The sequence below is a fragment of the Enoplosus armatus genome, chromosome 19 (genome assembly GCF_043641665.1).
Source record: "Enoplosus armatus isolate fEnoArm2 chromosome 19, fEnoArm2.hap1, whole genome shotgun sequence".
Lineage (NCBI taxonomy): Eukaryota > Metazoa > Chordata > Actinopteri > Centrarchiformes > Enoplosidae > Enoplosus > Enoplosus armatus.
Window position 1 is genome coordinate 12,061,075 of NC_092198.1, and position 25,479 is coordinate 12,086,553.

The 25,479-nt window shown below is 38.7% G+C and overlaps 4 protein-coding genes and 2 non-coding genes across 8 annotated transcripts; 3 read left to right on the plus strand and 3 right to left on the minus strand.

Moving 5' to 3' along the window:
* Nucleotides 1–2,910: 2,910 nt before the first annotated feature.
* On the plus strand, nt 2,911–9,992 carry tmem181 (transmembrane protein 181). The gene is made up of 17 exons (XM_070925443.1): nt 2,911–3,044; nt 4,336–4,439; nt 5,204–5,271; nt 5,588–5,678; nt 5,823–5,941; nt 6,185–6,301; nt 6,491–6,571; nt 6,729–6,828; nt 7,058–7,188; nt 7,283–7,374; nt 7,468–7,525; nt 7,615–7,717; nt 7,808–7,859; nt 7,983–8,065; nt 8,172–8,261; nt 8,341–8,407; nt 8,504–9,992. Exons 1-17 carry the CDS (start codon nt 2,911–2,913, stop codon nt 8,586–8,588), a joined length of 1,575 nt encoding a protein of 524 aa, XP_070781544.1. The 3' UTR covers nt 8,589–9,992.
* dynlt1b (dynein light chain Tctex-type 1b) lies at nt 9,993–11,456 on the minus strand. 3 transcript variants are annotated; one of them, XM_070925444.1, is made up of 5 exons: nt 11,430–11,456; nt 11,186–11,227; nt 10,724–10,847; nt 10,532–10,609; nt 9,993–10,200 (listed from the first exon to the last, which is right to left on the minus strand). In XM_070925444.1, exons 1-5 carry the CDS (start codon nt 11,454–11,456, stop codon nt 10,130–10,132), a joined length of 342 nt encoding a protein of 113 aa, XP_070781545.1. In that variant the 3' UTR covers nt 9,993–10,129. The 3 variants fall into 3 exon arrangements, with proteins under 3 accessions (XP_070781545.1, XP_070781546.1, XP_070781547.1); XM_070925445.1 differs by lacking the exon at nt 11,186–11,227; XM_070925446.1 differs by lacking the exon at nt 9,993–10,200 and having other exon boundaries at nt 10,534–10,589.
* Nucleotides 11,457–13,711: 2,255 nt separating this feature from the next.
* Nucleotides 13,712–13,902, plus strand: LOC139302751 (U2 spliceosomal RNA). Its single transcript, XR_011598925.1, has one exon. It is a non-coding gene; the product is annotated as a U2 spliceosomal RNA (small nuclear RNA).
* Nucleotides 13,903–14,956: 1,054 nt separating this feature from the next.
* LOC139302741 (U1 spliceosomal RNA) lies at nt 14,957–15,120 on the plus strand. The gene has a single exon (XR_011598916.1). It is a non-coding gene; the product is annotated as a U1 spliceosomal RNA (small nuclear RNA).
* A 738-nt stretch (nt 15,121–15,858) lies between these two features.
* gtf2h5 (general transcription factor IIH, polypeptide 5) lies at nt 15,859–17,149 on the minus strand. The gene is made up of 3 exons (XM_070926068.1): nt 17,091–17,149; nt 16,586–16,659; nt 15,859–16,385 (listed from the first exon to the last, which is right to left on the minus strand). The coding sequence occupies exons 2-3, from the start codon at nt 16,618–16,620 to the stop codon at nt 16,205–16,207; spliced, it is 216 nt and encodes a 71-aa protein (XP_070782169.1). The 5' UTR covers nt 16,621–16,659; nt 17,091–17,149; the 3' UTR covers nt 15,859–16,204.
* A 621-nt stretch (nt 17,150–17,770) lies between these two features.
* On the minus strand, nt 17,771–24,869 carry serac1 (serine active site containing 1). Its single transcript, XM_070925893.1, has 17 exons — nt 24,812–24,869; nt 24,061–24,158; nt 23,888–23,924; nt 23,663–23,805; nt 23,132–23,221; nt 22,371–22,502; nt 22,147–22,268; nt 21,759–21,887; nt 21,479–21,592; nt 20,899–21,061; nt 20,372–20,522; nt 20,125–20,266; nt 19,781–19,881; nt 19,381–19,478; nt 19,012–19,194; nt 18,772–18,915; nt 17,771–18,617 (listed from the first exon to the last, which is right to left on the minus strand). Exons 1-17 carry the CDS (start codon nt 24,814–24,816, stop codon nt 18,481–18,483), a joined length of 1,989 nt encoding a protein of 662 aa, XP_070781994.1. The 5' UTR covers nt 24,817–24,869; the 3' UTR covers nt 17,771–18,480.
* Between the last annotated feature and the right edge of the window lie 610 nt (nt 24,870–25,479).

A 25,479-nucleotide genomic window follows, 5' to 3' on the forward strand; every position in this document is an offset into this window, starting at 1 on the left:
ATTAATTTATATGTAAATTCTGTTGTTTATCTATTCAGATATGAATTTTAACATTATTGTCATTGTTTGTGATATACAATCTTCATACCCTGTCAACATGGTTTTCAACATACCTGCTTTATTTGGGAGACTGGTGGCTGAATTTGAATATTGCTGTGTAGTCTGGAGTAATTCAGGTGGGAGGGGCGTACAGAATAGCTTTGACCGACATATCCTGTACTTGTGAAATATCTACATATGGTGACATGGGCGCAAATGAAGTTGCCATGGCCTGGCTTGAACAACTCTGGCATGAAGTGATTTGTCACCTGCTGTCACTTCTGTGAAGTGAGTGTGTAGTTGGGGTGGGGGGGGGGGGGTATCCCTGCTCTTAAAGACCACACTAAACATGTAAGCAAGGTACAGGAAATATTTTTGTATATTTCATCTATGCCATTTCATACTCTCTTCAGAAGTCATGTAAATACATATCAGTCATATGTAAATGTTGTAAAGAGACGTGGGTGACTTTGACAGATGTCTGTTTACACCTGTCTCCACTGTGTTTTAAGTGTAATTTCAGGTGTGGAGCAAAGCTGCACTGTTAAACTCATCAGCTACAACCACAAGTTAACAGTTAAGCTGAAATCATTGTCACTGAATCTTTGAAGTCAGAACTCCAATGAAGGATGAAGCTATTGAAATCTGTTCATTTAGTAAGCTGACACTGAAATCTGAAAAGCTGTTTTTTTTCTTTTTCTTTCAGGCAGTCAAGCTTGTGTTTGTGTTTAGATAAGGACAGAGAGCAGGGCCCGCTGATAGGAGCATGGGATGGAAGCCCAAATCAGTAAAAATGGCAGTAATATTTAGGCTTAATAATATTAGGTAGGTGTGATCACCTCTAACATTTGTGCCAAAATATGCATTTGTTCAAATTTATAGTTGGGGAAATAATGGGCCCAGAGGTTGTAACTTAATTCTTGATATAAAGAAAGCTGTCACTTTGGACCAGCTCTGTTTTGGTCTCTGAATTGATGAGATTATTACATTCTTTAGTGTTATCTTTCCAGATCACAACAAGATGCATGTCGATCAGAGGGGGATTGTAAGGATGGGGATTGAAAATAATAATAATAAAAATTAAAAAAGTCTCTTCTGATGGAAAGAAAAAATGAAAAGAACATGAGCATGTCATAAAGAAAGTATCCATCTTTTTGTGTTAGTTGTGCAATATTTTCTTAGGGGAAAAAAATCCTTTGTCATCACTTTTGACCACAGTTTGATACCATTCTTTTAGTTCAGCATCTCAGTTGCTGGTCTGTACATTTTTATTTATGAGATTTCCTAAAGGAGATATAGTATCTATACATACTGTATATTGTGGAGTTTTCTGAACATTTCTTTGTGTTGATAAAAATTTGCTACAAGTGTAGCCCAAATTGTAAGATGGGAAGGTGGGGTTGGGTCTGGGGGTTTGGGAACGGGCAAATTGTCTGTGTTTTGTGAAGTTTGCATTGGATGGAAAAGATGTGAATGAGCAAGTGCCCAGTTTAGTGTAGTCGGTAGACTAGTCATGTAGAGTGTAACTGTCAAGTCAAGGTGTGTCTGTATTCAACTGTGCAGTCTACCAATCCCATCAGTGTTAAATCTATTATCTTTAAACGTGTGTGGTCATGGCTTCTTATACATACACACACATATACACACACATCATTCACATAAGTTCACAAGTGTAAACCACCAAGTTCATGTTCAGATTTACCTATGGACTTAGGTTAAGGATTCACTTTAAACTGATTTCATGAGATGACCTGTTGTAGATATTGTAGGATTTGGCTTTTCCTTAGAGAAGATATGTGCTTTGTATTTGTAGATGTAGACTTAAATGACAAAAACACTTGAAAAGAGTCTGAGTCTGATTTGGTGACTGAACGTTTATAGTGAATGGATAGTAAGGCATGCCATGTAAATTATTTTATAATTGTATATGTCACGCATCTTTTGAATAAAATGTCATTGTTTCAGAAAAAATGTTGTCTTGTCTCCTAAATATATACAGTATTATTGTTGAATTCAAATATGGCATTGTCCAAACCTAGCCAGCTATTGGACTAGAATTTACACAAGGTGGCTCTATAGTGTCAAACAGCAGACATTTTGACTTGTCAGCAGGAAAAGAACAGGTGGAACTAATACTTTTTAACAATGGCTCAGTTTCATTTAAGTGTCCCAGTAAGTCAGACCAGTGAGTGAGCATGCACAATACCAAGACCCTAAAACTCTGACTTAATACCTCATAATTATGAAAAACGTTCTCATGATTTTAAAATGACATGAGAAGATTTATCATGTGTTTAACAACTTTTACTTACTATAGCTCATATTTATGAGAGAAATGGCCATAATTATGACTTAGTAACTCATAATTATGAGTTGTCTATGACTCAAATCGAAGTGGCAATGTATAGATGCTGCTTTGTAACAGGTATGACTTAATTTGGGATTCTCCACACAGAATATGTAAAGGTAATCACTGATGAGTTGTTATAGCCAATAGTTTATTTATATAGTTTTTGAGTTGAAGACTAATATACGAGACGAGTCCGTCTCCGATACTGACCACACAGATGTCTTTTTAATACCACCTTTGTGTCCCTGTTGTCATTAGAGGCAGCTGTCTGTCTCTGTCCGTGGTGCTGAACTCTGATCACGTGCTCCTCTGTGTTGCCTATGTGCTTCCGCCCCCTCTTCGTTTTTTTTTTTTTTTTTTACATGTTTTTGTCTTTCTTTGAACCGACACAAACAAAACAGCTTCGGCTGCACTTTCGATTAAACGACGTAACAATACAGGCAGATCATTGTGCTGTTCTCTAAAGGCCGCGGATTGTTTCCCCATCGCCATTTTCAGCCGCCAGACGGCTCGGTGTAATAATGGACAACGACTACTCGTCCGGCTTGGAAAACCCTCTGTACAGCGAGCTGAAATACTTCTGTAGGAAGATACAGGAGGCCTACAACGAACTGAAGGAGGACCTGACACCTTACCGAGATGACCGCTTTTACAGGTGGGTCTCCTGATCATCTGCTAATACAAAATCCATTTTCCGCTGCGTTACATGCTGTGAATTATAATGTAAACATTTGCAATTTCAGGCAGAGCAGTTGTTATATAGTATGGGCCTGTTGAGTTATGATGGCAGATGCAAACGAGAGGTGTTCATCGCTGAGATTTATGTGGAATTATACTCGCTTATTGTATTATATTTTGTCGCTTCATATTTTGATGATGCCAGACTATGGGGTAGAGCTGTCCTAAAATGAATTTAAGAAAATATTAGTGGAAATGAAAAAATACAATGCAACCAATGATGATTAGCATTTTTGCACACATATTCGCAGTATGTACTAAAATGTTACGTAATGCCACAATTTAAACGAGGTAGAGGCCTCTTGATTCCTATCAAAGGCAACAAGTGCTGTCTTGTGGGAGGGAATTTAACTCGAGGCTACATCTGCATTAAATGGTGGTGAAACACCACATGTCAACTTTAAAATCTAAATGTTGTCGTTCACACTGGAAGAAATTAACTAAGATCGCTTAAATAGCTCATTTGAATTTGAATTATTAATTACAAATCAACGTTGACGTACGATGTGGTGGTGTTACGCATGCGCCACATTTCTTTTCCCGTAGAGGAAGTTCAGCCGTTATATTCAAGACTTTGTACGCCTTTTGGCTAAATAAAATAAGTCTCAGCCCCAAAATCAATATATCGCCCTAATGTCTGACATTGAAATGTATATGACACGTCCATAAACTAAACAAACACGTACATTAAAAAAAAAGGACGAGGTAGGAAGGAGGAATCCTTCTACTTTGTTCCCTACTCACTCTAACAAGCCCCTTTTCTCTTTCGCGTTCCCTTTCTCACCGCTGGCGTCGCGTGACCACCATTCTGTGACGTTGCATTCCGGTTGTCGCAGACTGATGTTGATAACACGGATGTGGATTCACTGCGAAATTTTAACGTTTTTTCTCGGTACCGAGACTTCGAACCGCAAGAAATGGAGCTGTAAGTGTGATTTGGTCATCGGATACACCCGAGATATGTCACCGATGTTTTAATGTGTGAGGACAAGTGTTAAAACCACTGTGCAGCTAATTTCTGCCATCTGTTACTGCTAGCATAAGCTAGCATGGAAGCTAGCAGTGTTGACATATCCGCACCTGAAACACAGGCTGTAGGCTAACAACATGAACCACAAAACACACATCACCCAAGTCGGTTTCTTTCTCTCACTTTCAGTGTGTGACTCTGGTGTGTTTTAACTTTTTTAAATGTCTCCCTTTGACAGACTGGCCCCCATGCGGCTCTACACCCTGTCTAAAAGACATTTTGTCTTGGTCTTCGTGTTGTTCCTGATCTGCTTTGCCCTCACAGTCTTCATTGGGATTGCAGGTATGGCTGATAAACATTTCTGCAACACTGGACCAAGCTGGGTGTTGGTCAGAAGTCGTTTAAACACAGACTTTAGGTTTTGAGATACAGAGGAAGTGAGTGAGTCATTCTGCTTCATTCCTCCACTGTTTGCTCTGATAACAGAATACTTGAAGAACTGCTTTTCCACTACTCCTTTCTGGATAGTCCAGTGGTTCTCTACTTTTTTGGGATGTACCTCTTTTGATGCAGGCAAACATTCATGTCATTTTCATGTCTAAATAAATGCTGCTTATCTGCATCTTGATGTCCTTGCAAACATTCATTTGAGTTATCCAACTTAAGTAATACTGCACATTTTTCTCCCTGGGCATACACATCCTTCTGCAATGCCTCTACAATTTTCGGGGGCGGCCAAGTTTGAGAACAAGTCAGAAAGTCTAATTTAAGAAGCTCTATTGACAGTGTGTGTTTTAAAAATCCCATCCCAGCGTATAGCTGCTGTTTCGTAAAGCCAAAAAAGGCAGCCTTAGAAAGGAGTAATTGACAAATTAGTTTATCTCAGTTATGTTGCATTAGGGAGAATTTTTGTCTAAATTCATTTTGGTCATCCATGCAGCAAAATGTCAAATAAAGTTTAAATCAGTTCACTTGTTTGCGGCTATGACTTGTCCATGTCCATTTTTAGTAGACTGGGACATTTTAAGGTCAATGAGGGTTTTACTCTTCTTTTGGGGCATTGCTTTGTTAAAAATGTATTCATTGTGTCTTCTTAATTTCTGTAGGTCCTAGGATTATTTCGGAGCAAGAGCACAATGGTGACCAGTTACTTCTCAAAAACCTCTCCGTTAAGGTAAGATGAAAAGGTATGGGTTGCCGTAATGGCAAGCAGTGCACATCAGTGTTACTTGATATGCATGTCAGGGATGCTTGTAATGAATGCAATCACTTCACTTCTGCAAGCACATTCATAATGATGGATTGGTGCAGTATTTGCAGATTTGCCACTGTCCATAACTCCCAAGTACTATTTTTTTGTTGAACTTACTTTGTACAGATTGTAGACATTAATTGAGTGCAATATCTTTTTGTTTTTCAATGGTTGCCCTTGATAAGTATCCCTTGTAATGATTCATGTATTAATTATGTTATTCATTGTATGTTTTCAGACTGGGCCCTTCAATCTAGTTTCTCCTCCCCTCACCACCTACAACCAGCAGCTATGGCTCACCTGTGTGATGCAGGCTGAACACAGCAATAGTAAGACAAGAATGAGCAACAGATAACAACTATTTACCAAGACGGTCCATGTTGCCTATGACACACCTTAAATAGCTTTTTCTTTTTATTATTTTGTAAACTTGGCTTTGGTTAATAATGTGTTTTTACTGCTGTCTGTGTCAGTGGGAGACTTCCAGCAGCCTTTCGAGATCAATGTTGAGCTGAAGGGAGTGATGCAGGACGCCAGTGTGATGCACATCAACAACGTGCACCAGAAATCTCGAACGCTACACTGCGGGGCCGTAAGTGTCTGTCAGCAACCCAGCATCCTTCTTCTTTCAGCAGTATGCTGGATTGTCATTAATCATTTAGTCAGGCAGCAGCAACCAGCACAGCAGTGTGAGTTTATGAGATGTTATTCATGATATGAAACGAGGTTGCAGTGTAGCGGTGAGGGCAGGATTGAGTTAGATCATTGATGTACAGTACAGCTGGTTTGTTGACTCAATCGACAGTGACGCCGTTTATTTTGTCTCTCCTTACAGAAATGTGATGAGATCATTGTGCTCCATCTGGGCTACCTGAACTACACCCAGTACCAGGTCGTGGTCAGCTTCAAAGGCCTTGAAAATATCACATATGAAATTAAGGTCAAGTTTGTGGTAAGTGACAAACACAGGCAGGATTTTTCCTCCAGGTCATTAACAATTGAACTCTGTGATATTTGTCTTTTTGCTGCTGTGTTGGATTATTTCTTCTTTTTTTTTTTTCTCAAAATAGCTTGAGCTCACAGGTCAGTCACAGCCTTTTTACTCTTTTGTTTCTCTCCCTTTTTTTTAATTACTCCTCAGTGGAAAACATACAACCCCACCTTCTCACAAGTGGAGATCTGGTTCCGGTTTGTCTTTGTGGTGCTGACCTTCATGGTGACGGTAAGAGCACTGATGACTTTTTAGGTCACAATCTCAATGAATTTCACATGACCAGTATTCCAATCTGACCAAAACGTAACCAAAGATAACTTGTGTAAATCAGGGACTTCAAACTGAGCACACGCAGGTCTAACGTTTCTTTTCCTGCATATCCAAGTGTATCTTTGCACACTCACTGAGGAAGTTTTCTATGAGGGATTGGGGCATTGAACAGAAGTGGATGTCCATCCTGCTCCCTTTGCTGCTACTCTACAATGGTGGGTTTCAGTATTATCTCTCCTCAAGTCACATTTTACCCTTAATTTACCCACCAGTTAACACACCTGTACAATTGGCATCCCCATTATGTCACCTTTTAAACCATTACAGTCTTTTATAATCACAGCCAAAGAACTGTGGTTTCCTGTGTGAACTGCAAATGTTACATGTGTCCTGTCCAATTTAAAAGAAGTCCAACTTGATGTTTTTGCTGCTTTTGCTGTTCAGATCCATTTTTCCCGCTGTCATTCCTGGTGAATAGCTGGTTTCCAGGGACTTTGGATGCTTTCTTTCAGGCTCTGTTCCTGTGTGCCCTGCTGCTCTTCTGGCTCTGTGTTTATCATGGCATCAGGGTTCAGGTGGGTCCAATACTATACCTTTACTTTAGTGGTCTCCTCTCTATTTTTAGCTTATTATGAATCTTGTTTCATGTGTTTTATGTTGTTTCCACAGGGTGAGAGGAAATGTCTGACCTTCTACCTGCCTAAGCTGATCATTGTAGGTCTTCTGTGGCTTTCAGCGGTTACACTGGGCATATGGCAAACGTAAGTCTGACCTCTCTGGCTACTAGCAGCCTGATACAAACTTTGAATTACAACAGGACTAAAAAGATCTGCTCTCCTTTTCTGAACTTGCAGGGTTAATGAACTCCAAGACCCTACCTATCAGTATAAAGTGGACATAGGGAACTTTCAGGTGAGACTCTTACCTTATTCTTATGAAGTAGCAGTGTTTATGTTTTCATTTGACCAGCAGTTTAATAAAGTCCCATGTAATTTCTTCAGGGCATGAAGGTCTTCTTCCTGATTGTAGTTGCCCTCTACATCCTTTACCTGATCTTCCTGGTCGTCAGAGCATGTTCTGAACTCAAGAACATGCCTTACTCAGGTATCACAGCATACCACACCTCCCTGTATTTGATTCAAGTCAATTCCTTTTACTACAATAACATGAATGTGCTGTGTTTTTGATCTCTAGATCTCCGGCTTAGGTTTTTGACAGCGCTGACGTTTGTGGTTCTTGTTATAAGGTGTGTTTTAAGGAAAACAAAACCTAAAAAAGGACCTTCTTTGTGATAAGAGTTTGATAAGGCCCTTTGTAGTTAATTTGGTTTAATTTGATCCTGTTGTTCTTGTTGCTCTTTCTCTTCCAGCATGGTCATTCTCTACCTGAGGTTTGGTGCCAAGGCTCTCCAAGACAACTTTGTCGCCGAACTGTCTACTCATTACCAAAACTATATCCTTTCAAATTGTGTTTTATTTCAACCACTTACATATACAATATGAGATGGCATGTTGATGTCTTAGATATGTGGGAAATTATTCCTTAACTCCAGACATACCAGCTGAATTTTTATCATTCTATGGTCTACTCAACTTTTACTTGTACACATTAGCGTTTGTGTATTCCCCCTCCAAAAATGCTCTTTATGGTAGGTAATACAGCACAGTTTCAATGCAGTAGATCATGAACTAATGTATCAACCTAACTGGTTTTGTTTCATTTCCCAGACTCCCAGTTGAAGGATAATCCTGCTTTCTCCATGTTAAATGACTCAGATGATGAAGTAATATACGGGTAAGCGTTTGATTACTTAATTGCTTTTTTGAAGGTAGTATTCAGCGTGAACTTGCATAAACCAGCCATAAACCAACTGATGTTTTCTTTTTAAAGAAGTGATTATGAAGACATGCCTTTACAAAATGGACGTGCTATCAAAGCAACTGCCAAGTACCAGGATGAGAGTGACAGTGACTGATGAGATCTCTGACTGACATGTCGTTCCTCTTTTGTGTCCCTGTTGGAAACTATGAGAATACAATACAACAAACTATCTTGTGTATGTGTAAATAAGGAGTACTTGCATTGGTAATATGAAATGATATACCATAAGTGTACATAAATATATTTTTTAAAAAGTATAAGTTCCATGTCTACTGAATGTACTGTACTTTTACTGAAAGTTGAGGCATGTAGCCACTCCAACTTCTTTATTGTTTATGCTTTCAGTCTCATTGAAAATAAGGGAAACAAACACTGATTTGTAAACTTTTTTCCCCTAACCAGCATTTCTTCACATCCTGATTGGGGAAAGTGCTAAAATTAATTGGGGATATTTTTTTGTGCGCAATCGATGTTATTTTTAATGCTTTGCGTTGAACCACTGTTGTCGCTCTATACTTGCACTGTGTTGTTCTTGCCATTCGTTTCTGCTCTCTGACAGTCTGAGATAAATGAGAATGCATATACCTGGCCAAAGCTGAGTAACATTATTACTGGTGGTAAAAAGTAAAAGACGCTAATGCTCCAGCAGCCATTATGTGCACTCTAACAGTACAATGTGGCTCGCCAGCACTGACATAATTGATGAATGGGGAATTCAAGTGCCATAGCAGTGTTGGCTGTTGACAAATTCTTTGTCCTCAGACATATTTTATAAAAATCCAGAGAGAGCCTTAACTGGAGTTGGTACCACTGATCTTTAACCACAACTCTTACCAATTCTTCCCTTGGAAAGAAGCTTTGTAATTGCACTTGATTAATAATTGTATTTATTTTGCCGAAAGGTGATGACATTTGATACTGTATTATCTGACTACACGGATGGGTGGATTTTGTTGAATTGTGTGAATTATACGCAACTTTATGTAAATAGACTACTGATCTACCACGATAAACATTTTTTATCCCAGCACATACAGTAGTTATACTATTGGCCAAACATATTTTGCCTTATGTAGAACATATTTTAAGTAATCATTTATTTCTCCTGTAACTTTCCTTATATTGCCTACAATGTGAGACTTGCTGCCCTCTCCTTTGTTTTATAAAACTGGAGCTTATGGACAAAAACAGCCAAAACAAATGTGCTTCTGTTCTTTACAAATAATATCTCAACATGTACTCTAATCAAGATGGTGCCTTGTCTTTACACCACTCTGTTTTCTTCTAAATGGGCTGCGGTCTCTAGTTTGTAAATGCTTTGGCATAAATGTACATTTTTTGATTCTTTCAGTGTGAATGTAGCTTATGATAGTTTAAGATGGTTAAATGAGTTGTCGTGGGTCCTGATATGTTGGAATTTTTGTTGCTTTATGAGATAAAAGCTGTACATGTAGCACTCTGTCATGTCACATGTAAATAAAGAAAAGTATATACAGCATAGTGTTGTTTTAATCAATTGAACTTAACATAAAAACATAGCATTTTATTCAAAAATAGCTAACATGGCCAAGCATGGTTCTCAGAAACACACAAAATCCTACACGGTTCAGACACTTCAGGTACATAGTAATTGATTCAGATGGCCAGCCCAAAAACACTGACGATACAGTACATGGACTTGTTCTCCCATCTCACTGCACAGCTTCCTGTTGGGTGTAATGGGGACAATAAATTCAGTGACAGTATTACTTACACATTTAAAGTCAGTGACAAAATACTATCAGTCTCTGAAAGCTGACCACTCAAAAGCTTGACATTATTAAGACAGCAGCCTTGCTCAAGAGCACACTTGATAGTTGCTGACAGAAAAGAAAACATTACCTATCAAATTCACATATCTACCGCTTTGGGCACTTGCTCTGTTTAAGATTCATGCAAATATTATATTCATTGCAATATATTCATTGCTGAAAACATAACATGAGACAACCCACTCATACAGCACATTCTAGATCATTCAAAAGCATATATATTTACCATCAGTAGAGTTGTCCCAGAAGCATGAGCTGGCTGTTTGCAGACCTGCCCCATTTTTCTGCATGATGATACAGTTTACTATGGGAAAACACAAACACACACACTATCTTTTAACACCAATTTTAGAGCCCGAGAACCATCAGAATATTATTGTTTTACTTCTTAATATTACTGAGGCAGCAGTGTACATACCAATATATTTGAAAGGCCTCCCCAGCTTGCTGAGTTGACTGAGGCACTGCTCCACTACACTGGTGGTCCACTGGTTCACTCTGCTGTGCTGGTATGCATTTCCTCCTATGGCTGCTTCTACTGACTACAGAGACAATTCAAAAAAAGTGGCGTTTAATTGAGAACTGATCCACACACACAATGCTATACATTTAATTGCCTTACAATGATACTGAAATACAAGTCAAGCAAAGTATTTTTTAGTATAGTATATGTTGAAAATCATCATATAACACAACTTAACCAGAATATTGTATAAAACTGTGCTGAAAAGTATGGTATAAATTTCATGGGTACAGATATGGACGGTGCCTAGCAACCATTACATTGTCCTTAGCAACCAATGGGTAAACACAAAGTTGCTAGCTAGCGGTAACGTAGTAATGAGCCGATAAAATCTAAGGCATCAAGTCTTTTGCTTACCTCTTGAATTATTTTGCTCACTTCGTCAACGACGAACACAGTCTGTTTGGTGAGAAACAAAACGGTGCAGTTTAAGCTAGGCAGCCGACATGGCTGCTCGCCTTCTACTTTCTGGCCATACGGTTAGCTCACGTTAGTTACAAACTTAGATAAACTTTAAAAGATAGAATTATGTGGTAATATCTGAGTGTTATTTGAGGTGATAAAAACACATGCAATAATTAGTTTCAAGAATCAAACCCACCTCCTCTTCTGTCTGATACTCGTCCATAGCGACTGCCTCCGATGTCAAGTGAACCAGGTTGCCCAGGAATAAGAATTCCGGTCCTATTTCTTCAGAATAAGGTGTCGTCCTTACAAATCTACAGGGCTGGGGAACCGAGTAAAAACCCGATTTTGACAGAAAAAAAGCATGAATTCAGTCATAGCTCGGCTCATCGTGAACTAAGTGTGTTTGTGGTAAGCAGTTGTTCACCAAATTCTCCAAGATCAAACATAAAACTAACACTAATAGCCATAAAACTACCTAAAATCATGCAATAAATAATCGACTGGTTAAACGGTTAGTCTACAAAATGCCCACAATAATGAAATTGATAATGAAAAAATGCCCAAAAGTTACCTGAGCAGCTTTGGCAAAGCGAAGTCATGCAGCAGCCTTTAGTAAAACCTGGACATAGACATTTATCAAATTTGTCTGGAATTAATTTTCATTTGGTCACGTTATTGATTAATCATCGAATCTCACACAGGCGTCGCTTTTCAACCTCATTAGTAGTCCTGGTGCGCTAAAAAATGGCAACTTTTAATTGCAGCAGTCCCACTCCTGCCAAAAACATGTCGTAGTCAGTCCTGTTATCTAACATGTTACACACTGAAATCTGCAGCCACTTTTTAAAAACAGTCACTTGGACTACATATTATTTGTATTGCCAGTAAACAGATACTGTATTGATAAATAAATCTCACAATTTAAACAGGTTAAGTTTAAGTTAAACCGTGAAAACACCTCCCACTGCTGGTCATTTGTAGAAAACGTTATATTTAAAGTTATGTAACGTTAAACTGACGCAGTTTCACGCTCGTATTCGTCATCGAGATGACAATTTGAGGTAGGTTCATGCTGCAAACCAGCTCTGTTAAGATAGCGCATTTTATTGTTCCTCGCAGTTGTATGGCTTTATGTCTAATGTTCAAGGTAACTAGCGTTTGCTTGACCAAATTTATGAACTGAACGGTCGTTATAAGTTGCTAACACCATGGGCTAACACCGCTATGCTAGGCTAATTTATATGATAGCTAAAGCTGCAAGGGACAACGTTAGCGGAAGGTGCGAGATGTGTGGGAGTAGCAATGTAACGTTATTGTGCTAATATTTGGTTAAAATCGTTCTGCGTTCGCGTTCATGCAAACTGAATTACTAGTTCGCTAACTTACCCTCCAATGAAGCGCCCACCTGTACAGTTAACTAGCTAACAATTAATCTGCCTCACATTAACTACGGTAGGCGACTGTTGTTAGATAAATCATTCACTCTCATTACCATTTACCTTACGCCATTGCTATTAACTAGTTAACGCTAAATATCAAGCGTCGAGGTTCTGCTGAAATGCAGTGCGCGTTTTAATTGCTGGGAGAGCAGTCTTGAAGTTCGCATTCACGTTGAAGTTGCCGCAAAGTGTCAATCAGTTGTAATTTGCGTACATAGTTCTCTCACAATTTGAAATAGTTGACCGAGATACCAATTTGAACAGCTGATTAGAATATTTAACTTATTACTGAAAACCGTTCTTGCCTTCAGCTTCTAAATATTGACGTCGATTGTTGCTATTACAACGTTTATTCTGAAAACAAAAATATCGGAAGTTGGATCAGATCCGCTGCAAACTTGATGGAATGGGTCTGTCCCACGGGCGTTAAAGTACTAAAATACTAGGATATTTTGATTGATTGTACTCATTTGCTCATATTCTCATGGGCTCTAAGTTTCCACTATTGTGTATCGTTACTTGAGTGCAATGCTAAGTATATGTCTTACTTATGGGCGATTGAAATGAGTGTGGTGCGGTGCTTAGTTTCCTACACAGGGGGGAGACAGAGCTCCATTTATCTTTGTGAAAGCGTTAGCTCTCAAAGTTAAAGTTATGTATTTTGTTCGCTTTCATCTACACACACGATTCTGTTATTAGAAATAGTTATACTTAATCGCAATAATATAGTTTAGCTGAGTAAACAAACAATTCTACCGCCACTATAGCTATAAAAATGTGAAAAGTTATACCTATTTGTAGTGACGGCTTATTGGTCAGTAGCATATCACGTGATAGTATTAACCGCATTCATTATCGTAATGTTCCGTAACTGAAGTGTGAAATGTTATGTGCCTTTTGGTGCCGATTTGCCGTAAAACATCAAACTGCGCTTTTACACTTTGTTGGTGTTTTTTGTGGTTATTGAAATTATGTCCAACCGTGAGTGAGAGTCACAGTGAGGAGAATCACTGTTTCACTTCGCTTGCAAAATGGTATCGCTTCTCGGCCTTTTGGCTAAGATCAAGTGTAGTATCTGTTCTTATCAGTTTAATATCTGATACGTTTCCTATCCGGAAACCATATATTAAATTGATTTTTGGAACTTGGAGATGGAATAGGGGCTTGCTCCGTGCACTCCACGCATCGACCTGGTATTGCAGTATTTCCAGGAATGGTGCACCCTCCTCCTTAAATGTTCAAAGTAAATACTTGGATGCTAATTGCATATGATGCTCTGTACTGTAACAATCCATTACACAGAGATTGGTAGTTAATGTTGTGTGTAGCTACAGTGTGGATTATCTTTTATTTAAGAGCAAGAGTCTGCAAAGTGGTGACATGTTGTATGCATGCAACTGTTAAATAAATTGAATAAGTAATTGTTGAGTGAGATGAGGAGATTGCAAAGAGGAATGTGCTGTATTCACTGCCCTTTACACATTTGAGAAAAATATGAAAACGTTAATTTATATATACTGTTTATTATGTATATAAGTCCTCACAGTGATTGATTGGATCGAATCTTTTAGGTTTCACTCAATTCTGCTCATTCCCCAAAAGTGAAAATCCTGACTGCAGAGTTACCTATGGTGTGGTTTCACAGCCTGAGAAAGAGTGTAGTATGCACTTTATTTCACTTATATAAATTGAATTTCTTGCTTAACCATATACAGGAAAAACAGAGAGTATATATAAATGACTGTTGAATCGTATTGTGTTTTGCTATACAGCATGTTAAAATCCTATTTTGCAAAAGGCCAGTGTTGTTTACACTCCAGAGCAGTAGGTGGCAGTAGCAGGAATGTCAGTTGTCCACCAGCAGTAAACAAAGAAACAGGAAGTGGTTGTAATGTGAGAAACGTGTGTTTTGTGTGTTTTTATTCTTTCCTCTGAATTTCAAATGTGTATCACAATACTTTTGATTCAAATGTGATTTAGCTCTGGCACACTTGAACTTGGTTTTGGGCTTTTACGCATTTGCTGTAGGTAAAATAGATACAACTGGTGATTTTAGGTCAGCTTTTCATGTAGAAATGCAGCATTGCATGATGGGAAATATACTCATTATTTATCAAGTTAAATATAAAATCACCTTTTTTGGTTGTTTCTTCTATATTAAATTCATGTAGGTTTACACCCCCCCTGTAACTTCTGGTTTTGGTAATTTATAGATTGGCAGCACCATTAGTCAGCAGGGTATGTCTGTGAATGACGACCTTGTCGCTGAATTGTACAATTCATACTTACCTGGCAGGGGAGATACCATGATCAAGAAGGTGGTTCACCCAGGGCGAGGCTCAACCATTGCACTCCGGCTGAGCTGACCTCTGCGAATTCCCCAAATGTGGGAATCTCGACTGCATAATTTCTGGTAGTGGGGGACTGCGTTCGCGCTCTCCCCTGATAATATGTGAAATAGAAAAACTAAAAAAGCATAGCAGCTCACATTCTGCAACAGAAGGCAGACATGAAGTAAATAACCTATAGGAAAGTGTGTCAAATGGTCTGGTTTTGATTACTGTGAAGCTTTTCCAGTTTCAATAAAGGTACAGATAAAAAATTAAAAAAAAAGAAACAAAAAAAGCTGCTCTTATCAGTCTATTATCTGTTACAACCCCTATTCAGGGTCCATAAATAAAAATACATTTTTGGAACAGGGGCTTCCTCCGTCCGCTCCACACATTGATCTGGTATTGCAGTGTTGTCAAGAATGGTGCATCCCCTAAACTTGTGAAAATAAAATATATATGTAGGTGTATGGATAGTATTAAACAATACATGGAAGTCAGGATTGTATGAGTAAGACTGTTTCTGTTCTACATCTGCTAAAGTAACGATAATCCTACTGTTTCAGGCAAGTAATGTTCAACTAAAACAACAGAAGTGCTTCTCTGTAAGAATAGAGTTTAGTCCAAACATCAAGAAATTTGGACACATGATGTAAACACAAGGTTACATTTCATTGTCCTGCTTATATTCTTCTATCTTTTACTCAAAAATAAGAAAATGACATTTCTCAAACCTGTGAGGTTGATATTTTTGGCTTACACACTGAACAAAATGTGAAAAGGTCACTATAAGAACTCACTGGGGGGAAAACAAATTCTACAGCTGTAAGCAGTGTTGTCTTTGTTGAGCTCTTTATTTTGGTTCTGTAATTCTCACTGCTTTCATCAACTCTAAAAAACATAGGCAGATGTAGAAACAGCAACTCAAATCAAGCAATTTAAACTAAGATCAAGAAACAAATAATGAAATGTATTAAAATTTCATAATGGACACAGTTAAGACAGCGGAAATTAAGCCAACACAACACACACTATGCAATCAAGGAGCAAAATGTGCCTTTTTAATTAAAGTTTTTTTCCCACATTAATGTAACACAAAATTGAGCAATTGCTCTATTTCAGTCTGTAGTTAAAACATTACAAACCGTGTTCATTTAAACTCTTTAACAGTCCAAAGTCCGAGAAGAAAGAGTTTAGGGTTATTTTTGTGTAATAGGGAATGAATTCTGGTCCATTAACTCGCCAACTCTCTCCTGGAGGGTGTGAACCACCTCTGCCAGGATGAAGAGGTGTGTGTCATCAAGGTCCTTGAGGATGAACTTCTTTCCCAGGGCCATTTTTTCATCCAGGTAGAGGAGGAACTGTTTCATGGCAGGATCACTAGGCCAGTGAGCAGAGGGGAGCAAGGGGAAACAACTTCATAAGTCATTACATTCTGCCCAAATTTGAGGAATAATGTACTTTAATTTCATCATATGAGTTTTATTGTGTTGAACAGCATCATATATAAAAACATTTTTATAGCAGAATTACTTTATCTACATACAAAGATTTCTGGGCAGATTTACAGTTTTCCATACCATTCAACAAGGACACCTTTGTGTACGTTGACCATGTTAACAGATGCAGAGAAATAGGCAGTCGATGCGAAAATCTGCAACACAATAAACAAAAACGTGTGACTTTCCTGGCCGTAAACATGAGTAGCTAACGTAGCAATAGGTTAACCCAGGACAGTACATTACAAACATTACAATCAAGAAACGTAAACCAAAAATCGAAAGTTTTGTGGCACGTTTGGGTCTTGGTCTTTTTTAATGAGGCATTTTTTAAAAGATAAACTACCTCAGAAAACAAAAGCAGTAAAGTAACGGTGTTTAAAGACGACTGTTAAGCTAGCTTTTCATTTGAGTCTGGTTAGCTTGTTAGCGCTAACGTTAGTTCAAAAGTACATAATCCCGTGGATATTCTGCTGAATACTGCGACTTTCGAATATCGAACAGAACAAACTATCAATAAATATTTACATGCCTGGCTACATTCAAGGGAAGGCGTTAAAAGGATGAGAGACGGACTTAAACTAACCTGGTAGCTGCGGTTGTTTCCTGTACTAACCTTTCAAAGCATAGTGGAATTGACGTGGGGTGACGTACGGTGGGTACAGAGGGACAATCTTCTGCAAACCAAGAAGCGCGCATGTGGCATAAATATAGTATATCAAAGTATTGTCTATTAATTCTACGGTCACCCCCTGCTTGGAGAAAACTGCATGCTTGTATTTTAGTGCCCATTACAGCACAGTACAATTTATTATAAATAGTTGCACTGTATTTATCAATGATGAAATGTTAATGTTGTGGTGGGTAAAATGGATAAAATTCTTTATCACAATTATGTACTTTCATATGGCTATATTGTTATATAACATGATAGCGTCAAGTTTTTTGAAAATTTATTGAGAAGCTTTTGAGAGATTAAATAACCAATTGGGAATGTCTGTTCAGTATGTCCAGTGAATTAATTAGACAAATAAAGGCATCATCACATTGATGCATTATATTAAGTCCACAATAGTACCACCAAAGCAGTCACACTCAATGATTTACAACACAATAGTGTCAAGAGATTTTAAAAGTATATACAACTCGGTACTCAACATCTTTGAGAATATAAAGTGACAATATAAATCTTAGAAGAATGAACTGTGTTTGCAGTTTTGTGACACGCTTTGAGATGAAAATGATGCAGTGCATAGACAAGTCAAATAAAGCCTCCATCTTCATACATTTATTCATTGTGAGCATTGCTAGTGGCAATTTGGACTACAAACACATGGAGATTAAAAACCAGTTGCTTGATTAGTCCCACAAAATAAATAAAGCAACCTGAACAAATATTACTGATCCATTTGAGGTAAGGTTCAGGAAGGAATATGTTTTGGCAGGCAATATGACTGTCATACTGTAGTTAGAATAAAATACATACATTTAGAAATAAAATCTTAAACCATCGCTCTGGTCAAAAATACTGAGGAACATGTGTCAGTGCATTTTTAAGTAAATATAATATGCTTAGCTGGTAAGTCTAAGTTGAAATGGAAAAAAGGGCCAGAAAAATAAAATCTAGAATATTTCATGATCTGAACTTACTTGTAAACATGTTCTTTAAAAATCTTAAAAATATATCCAACTTGGTAGTGAGCAGGACCAATCTAGTAGGATGACTAGGAGAACAAAATAAGCACCCAGGTTTCTTTCATCACAACTGACAACTCTTCACAGAAATCAATGTGTAAAATAATTGTAATTTCCCTAATTATGATATAGTCACATTAGTCGCCGTTAATGTAAATGTGCAACAAGGAGAGGCAGTTATGTTTCCATTTGGTTTGGGGGTGGGGTGTTTGACAGTGCTCTCCCCCATTTCAAGTAAATAGTAGGTTGTATCAGTGTGTTTGTGTTCATATATTTCAGTGTCAGTGGCTGATGTAGCTCTGCAGTGCTTCCTGGATGAACTGGAGGCTGCGCTTGTACAGAAATGAGTCTTTCTTCTCGGGCTTGCAGATGTTAAGATGATCTACGTCTACCTCGATGAGCTCCCCGATGCCAAGATCTGAAACCAAACCAGAGTAGGCTCAAGGTAAGAGCTAAAGGAACAAGATTACAGACATACAGCTTTCAAGATCTATGCTCCTTTGCTCATGCATTCATATTTAAGCCATCACAGATAGGTGTCTTTTACTCCCACATGCATTAGCTTTACATACTTGCTGACTGTGTCGGTACCACCAGTATCTTGATCATGGGACCAATGTTTGTTGGCAGGGTTTCTGCAAAGCTCAGCACCTTGAATTCCTTTTCTTTGGCCATGTTCAGGAAGTTCTCATTCAGGTTGCGCAGTGCTGGTGAGTCTTAAAAACACACGGACAACGACTCACAGTATATATTGAACAATTTCTATGAAACAGAAGTGGTCTTGGACCTCATAATTAATTTTATTCACTTACCTTTACAAAGTTCTCTGACTTCTATAGAGGGAAAGAGGAGATATCTGACATTGACTGAGTACTCTGCCATAAAGGTGCCATGGTGAGGAACACTATAGAACATAATGCCCTTGGTGTTCTTTAACAGTCCATGCATATCTGGGTCCTCTGAGGCATCCAGCAGCATTTTCTTCACAAGCAATCCTGATGGAAAAAAATATACACAAGAGGATACATACAGACAGTGAGCACAACTTTTAAAGCAGACAAATACAATCACATGTAGGTGCATGTGTGAAATAAGACCAAGCCATTTGCTTTTCATGTTGCATTCAATGGATTTGAGTAAAAATCGGACATGCTTGTGGAAGGAAAGTTCTGACAAAATACCTCCCATACTGTGGGCTACCCAGACCACAGGCCTCTCTCCAACTCCTGCCAGCTTTAACTTCTTTAGCAGCTCTTGACTTCTGTAGGCCAAGGACTTCCTGAAGAGACAAAAGCAAAGAATGAATAAATAGTTCACTCATTGAGAGTTTGTGCATAATGAATACTGGAAAATTTGGGATAAGAAAACATTAATTTCACAAAGAATGGTATCTTAATTAGCTTTAAATAATAATTATATTGAGTAAGTTGTGCAAAAAATTAAGATTATTACAATTAGTTATAACTGTTAAGCAAAAGAAATATCTCTCCAACAACAAAGAATTTTCCCATACTTGCACAGCCCCACAATATTTTATACTTAAACACCAGTGGAAATGTGACGAAACTACAGATTCCTCACCTCTGATTCTCAGCAGGACACTGGGCCATCCAGTCACTGAGGTGACTGTCATACTCCACTGATAGTACTCTCAGATTTGGACAGTCAGCAGCCAACCATGACTGTAAATAAAAGAGGACACAATAACAACAGTGAGAGATTATTAATTTTTCTAAGATTAAGTTTATCAAAATCTGCACAAGACCTAACATTTCATTGAGCAAACCAAACACTATTGGGTCTCCCCTGTAGCCAAAAAACAATCCATAGATTTAATTTCATTGTAGGAGGAAAAACATGGAGAGACACTTCATGGTGATCCATAATACTCCACAGTAATTGGAGGAATTGGGTGGATTTTTCACCTTTGGCCAGCACTCTGTGTAGTCATCCCTGCTTTCTGCCTCCTTCTCTTCTTCTGACACACTGCGGTCCTTCTGCCTCCATGTCTTAAAAGCGGCCCCTAGAATCCCATGGATGAAAAGCACGTCTGCTTTGATTGGCTGGCTGGAAATTAACACATTGTCAAGGATAAGTGTCAGTTTACATATAAAATACAATTAAGCTAATACATTAGAAATTATGTAACAATAGAATTCATAGTTTTCCTACTTGCCACGTGTTTGTGGGTGGAGGATATAGACGCCGTCTTGGTATTTCTCTTTCACCGTCTCCCTATCCAGGTTGGCCAGAGCGCGGGCTGCATGTGACGCCTGCATGACATGAGGAGACTGCATCATCTCAGCCAGGACAGATACCCAGCCTGAAGGTGTTATATAGGTAAGGAAGAAAGAAAAAAAGGATGGATATGTTTGTAATCTGCTGTTCAGTTTTCAGTTAACACGGTTGGGACAGAAAGTATCAAAAACAGAAAACAAACACAAACATACAAACAAGTGTGAACAACTATGAATACTGTAAAATGTTTCTGGGTTGACCAACACTTGTTAGCTGAGGTGACAACATTAGAAAGTAGTTGGTAACTACTAGTAATGGTGAATATGTAATCAGTAGATGAAATAGGCACATGCAAAAATAGGCTATAGATCTCGTTTTTTGGAAACATCCTCCGTACACCCAGTCAAGATAACACATAACGAGAACCCTCTCTGGAATAATCAGATGAGTTGCAGACTTACCAGACAGGGTTATGGCCTGGTGAACGCTTTCATTGAGCGCCAAATTTCCTATGATACGAACAATGTTCCTCTGAATCTTCAGGGAGTCTCTACGAAGCTGATAAACCCTCTGAAGAAGCTGTAGACCCCCATTGGCAACAATGTGGTCACAGTGGCTCTGGACCTGCAGACAAGATGTGTTTCAGTAAGTTAAGAACATTTATTCACCTTAACTAGCAATCAACCACAGGAATTAGTCCAGCTCACTGAGATTGTTGTTCAGGTATGGACCAAAGTAACTGATGAGATAATGAGATAATAGTTTCTGTTCAGAAAACAATGATGTGTGTTCAGTGAATAGAATTAAAGCACTGTTCTATAAATACTTGCATGCTGACAAGAGTCCATGTAACCATGAAACTAAAACATAAAGTGCTGTGTTTTGAATTAGCTTTTTACTTTTAAATGTTGGAAGATTCACAAGGTGTCCATTTGAATTCATTTCTGTGTAGTGTTTAACTGATAATTATGATTAGTTAAATAAAAAGGAATCGGACAACTTCCCCCAGATCATATTTAGATGAGTAATGGACATCGTTACCTTTGAGTGCTGTACCAGTGCCTGTAGACAGAAGGATTCCACCTTCTCAGAGGGGACAGAGGTGAGGCTCTGGGCATAAGGCAGCCCATTACCACCAAAACACCACAGACCACCCTGCAACATAGGAGAGCGTATGTGTAAGTGAGAGGATTTAAAGATGTGAATTTTCAACCTTTTTGAACAAAGAGAGTTCTCCTGGCGCTTTACGTTCTAGGCAGTCACTTTCCAAAAGACTGTATGAAGAAGTGCGTGTTTGAGTGCATCTTTCCGTCTCAATTACCCGTTGTGCTGCCAAGGACTGGGTGCTTTCTCTGAGGGCCAGTGAGGTGAAGTACTGAACACATTTGTCCACCTCAGACTGAGGCAGAGACCCCAGCAGCTGCCTCAGTCCATCCTCTGCCGACAAACCCTGAGAAGAAGTTAACACATCTTATTTATCATCTTATACACCCGTGTGATGTAAAGCTGAGGTAAAGAATCAACATCCCTTGCAGGTTGACAGCTACACACGCAATAGCCTATTCCAACAAGACACAATATCACAAATCTGATTTCTCCATTAGAGATCAGTATAGAAGTAAAGCCTGTGGATGAGTGTGGTTTGCAAGTAATACAAATATAGAGGTATTCTACATAATACACTATTATTAGACTATGCAGATACTTACATCCTCCAAATCAGGCAGTGCAGGTGAGCGCAGGAAGAATCGAAGGTCTACCTGAGGAGTCCGGGCCAGGGCCACTGCTGTTCGCTGGTCTATAATCTGGGCTGCTGTCTGGTACTGGTAGTCTGCGTTATTGACAACAGGTGTGAACTAATCCCACCTCCCTTCACTTGTTGTATATACGGCCTGAACCTGAAGTGATATGCAGCAATGTTTGTGTATCTTACCGTGCCAGTGGTGATTGTCTGCAAGCTCCTGTACAGCCTGTAGTCTGATGGCTTTATAGGCTGACTGTGTCCTCTTCAGTAAGACCCATAATGCCACCTCATGTGGGTCTGCATCCACATGACTAAAGTGCTCTAAGACATACAAATACAGAACAAACTGACAGGCTGAACGTTTAGAGAACTAAGTGGACAAAGGGTGCTACAAATTTTCCTAAAGGCACTGTGGAACTGAATTGAAACTGTATCTACGGTGACTAACTGCCAGCATCTACAGCACCATTTTCAGATTATTACAACAGCTACAAAGTAACAAACCTTGTGGTTTTATACCTTGTGTCATCAACTTGGCAGCTATTCATTTAAAAAAAAATCAAAAGTGAATGTATTAGATGTCTTGCTGAATATAATTTCATGAAAAAGCTGTCACACAGTGTAAAAGTCACAAGCAATTCATCCAGAGTTATTATAAGGTCAACAAAACAATCAGTTGCGTATCACAGCCAATTGCGCAATATACCCATTAATGCACAAACTATGTGACATTCAAAACAGGATGTGCATGTGCAAGGCAGGTGTTTCCTTTGGACAAAAATTACTGGGCAACTGTAGTTTTCTGAGAATAAATATTTGTGCTTCTATTCCAACAACTTCTGCTTTCTCTTCTTAGACACGAGGGGCAGTGCTATGGTTTCACAGTGTGCACTAAAAGTGTGATTTTCAGGTGAACTGGTTCACTATAATGACAACTTTTGGTCTCTTACCATCTAGTGACTGCAGCAAAAGCCTAGATGATATTTCCAGAAACCGCCTTGCTGCTTTATGAAGTTCCCTCCTTGCTTTGTGTGTGAGCCCTGGAAAAGACACAACTTATAAAAGAAATACTACAATGACTTAGAAAAACAGAATTTACTAAGATAACAGAAGAAATTTAATAAAGGTTGCTAGTTGGTATTTCAGTATAAGTTGGTAGGCGATCGTATCCATTAAATAAGTGAACCTTGACCAGTGGAAGTGAGATCAGTCAACAGACTGACCCAAATATGCAAGAGGGGAAGGAGTGAAAGACAGGAAGTAATGATAACAGATGTCACTAGGCACCTGGACATGGCAAACTCAGTATGACTTTGTGCTCATACAAGAAATAAATACAGCCATTCAGCATGTTTTCCAGATGTCATCTAGCTGGTTTTGGAAGTAGGACAATGTCCAAAAACAAGACAACTAAACTGAAAAGAAATTTCAAAATGGTCTTAATCTTTTCAGTTTTGGCCAAGGTGAATGACATTCAGTACCTGCAGTAAAGTTCTCCTTTTCATCCGAGGGAGTGGCTCTCAGATAGATGTAAGACTTGTACTTCTCCTGAAGAATTGCACTAGTGTCAATGGTCACGGCCTTGTCCAAGGCCACCATTTCATAAGTTATAAAAAGACAGCCCCTGTAGAAAGGTAATGGATAAGCAATCAAATTTGGCCACTGAAGTAAATTATTATAATTTGTGTGTAAATACTGTAACTTACCCCAAGACAACGGCACCAGTTACTTTAGCAACCTTTCCTAATTTTCAGCAGAAAATGAATTTGTATTAGATAATGGTTTGAAGTTGTTCTCTCAAAAACGTAAGTATTGAGGATTTCTGACAAAAAGCGGCGTAAACGTGAGCCAATTACGTATAATAACTTACTTAATTTACTTAAGTTCCACTGAAGCACTTTCTTCACCCCAGGTGTCCCAGCTGTACTCAGTCTCCGACAGCGGATCAAACGTAAAGCTGCACCGGACATCCTCCGCCTGCATATCCCCCAGTATGAGGGGGCTAACTTAATTAGACCACCAAAGAAGACTAACCACTTATTCCAAACTAGGCCTATCTCACACAAGAAATAAACATATCATAGAGTCAGGCGCTAAAGCTAATTTAATGTAAAGCTCGTATATAATTGCATTGATACTTAAGCGAACCAGCTGCAAGGCTCTAATGACCAAACAAGCGACAGTACCAACATTTAACCAACTTCTGACAATAAGTAATGCCAACTACAGTAAACTAACTAATGTAAGGCATCAAATCATTCACAAGTCCTCTAGCTAACGTTAGCTAACTTAGCTGCAGTTAACTTGGAATAACTACGCCAGTTGTGACTGCCACCTCAGCTGTCAGTCAGTCTAACCCCATCGCTCAGCTTTATGTTACACTAAAGCAAGCCTTGTGACACTCATAACGCTAACGTTAACATAAACACTGCAGTTAAACTGTAACTATGGCTAAAGCTAAATTAACCGTTAGCTAACACAAATTTACTGAAAGACTTAGCGTTTGGCTAACGTTTCACTTTTAGAGTTCACCGCCAGCTTACTAACCCGAACTGTAAGCTATCCAGCTGACTGATTAAGTTAGCCTTTCCGTGCGGGTTAGTGTTTTCATTGTTGAACAGTGACATTACCTCATTTATCGACTGACAAGTTTTAAAACGAGTACCGTAATGTTCTCCACGACTGCAGTGCCCGGTGTTCACAAACACAACGTAAACGTGTCCCACAAATAATACGTCATCTACCGCAACCAACGCGATTAGAAAAGAAAAAAAAGATTTTACAATGGTATCGAAAAGTTACTTATACTTTGTGTTGTTGCGTTATTAGGGCACTTTTTTATTTATCAACGTGCAATAAAATATCTGTGATAATGTGTGTGATAAAGGAGGGCGGGTCTTCCTTTCATCCTGTAAAGCTCAGTGTCCTTCACCTCCCAAATTTCACTGTGGTGTACCAGTTCCCTCATCAGGAAACAGCGGTTAGACTGGAAATAATACGTCTGCTTAAAGGGGATGGACAAAATAATAAAAACACCTTTAGTCCAATCCAACAATCATGCAATAAATACAAACTATTGTAAAGATTGTAATGTTAACTGAAAGAGGTGTGGATGCCAGTGGTATTGATTGGTTGACGTGAGGCTGCAGTTTGTGGTGGTGTATCAGACTGCAATCTATTGGGTGTTTTATAATTTGTTCCCTTGTTGTCTCCACCAGTGAATAACAACACAATGCAATGTTGTACATGGACACCACAATCTCAAAATACGATTAACATTTGTCTAAGTCGGTCGTCA

What these genes read in the sequence shown, in the direction of transcription:
- serac1 (XM_070925893.1), bottom strand. An exon ending in ACTGGTGCCGTTGTCTTGGG is followed by an intron (nt 23,806 to 23,887) that starts GTAAGTTACAGT and finishes ACCTTTCTACAG; the next exon opens with GGGCTGTCTTTTTATAACTT. An exon ending in AGTCAGAGAACTTTGTAAAG is followed by an intron (nt 18,916 to 19,011) that starts GTAAGTGAATAA and finishes TGTGTTTTTAAG; the next exon opens with ACTCACCAGCACTGCGCAAC.
- dynlt1b (XM_070925444.1), bottom strand. Translation starts at nt 11,456, where the DNA reads ATGGACGAGTATCAGACAGAAGAGGAG. An exon ending in GAGGCCTTTCAAATATATTG is followed by an intron (nt 10,610 to 10,723) that starts GTATGTACACTG and finishes GTTTTCCCATAG; the next exon opens with TAAACTGTATCATCATGCAG. An exon ending in CTGGGACAACTCTACTGATG is followed by an intron (nt 10,201 to 10,531) that starts GTAAATATATAT and finishes TACACCCAACAG; the next exon opens with GAAGCTGTGCAGTGAGATGG.
- tmem181 (XM_070925443.1), top strand. Translation starts at nt 2,911, where the DNA reads ATGGACAACGACTACTCGTCCGGCTTGGAAAACCCTCTGTACAGCGAG. An exon ending in CGAGATGACCGCTTTTACAG is followed by an intron (nt 3,045 to 4,335) that starts GTGGGTCTCCTG and finishes TCCCTTTGACAG; the next exon opens with ACTGGCCCCCATGCGGCTCT. An exon ending in CAAGAACATGCCTTACTCAG is followed by an intron (nt 7,718 to 7,807) that starts GTATCACAGCAT and finishes TTTGATCTCTAG; the next exon opens with ATCTCCGGCTTAGGTTTTTG.
- gtf2h5 (XM_070926068.1), bottom strand. Translation starts at nt 16,620, where the DNA reads ATGGTCAACGTACACAAAGGTGTCCTTGTTGAATG. An exon ending in AAAGGTGTCCTTGTTGAATG is followed by an intron (nt 16,386 to 16,585) that starts GTATGGAAAACT and finishes TCACTGGCCTAG; the next exon opens with TGATCCTGCCATGAAACAGT.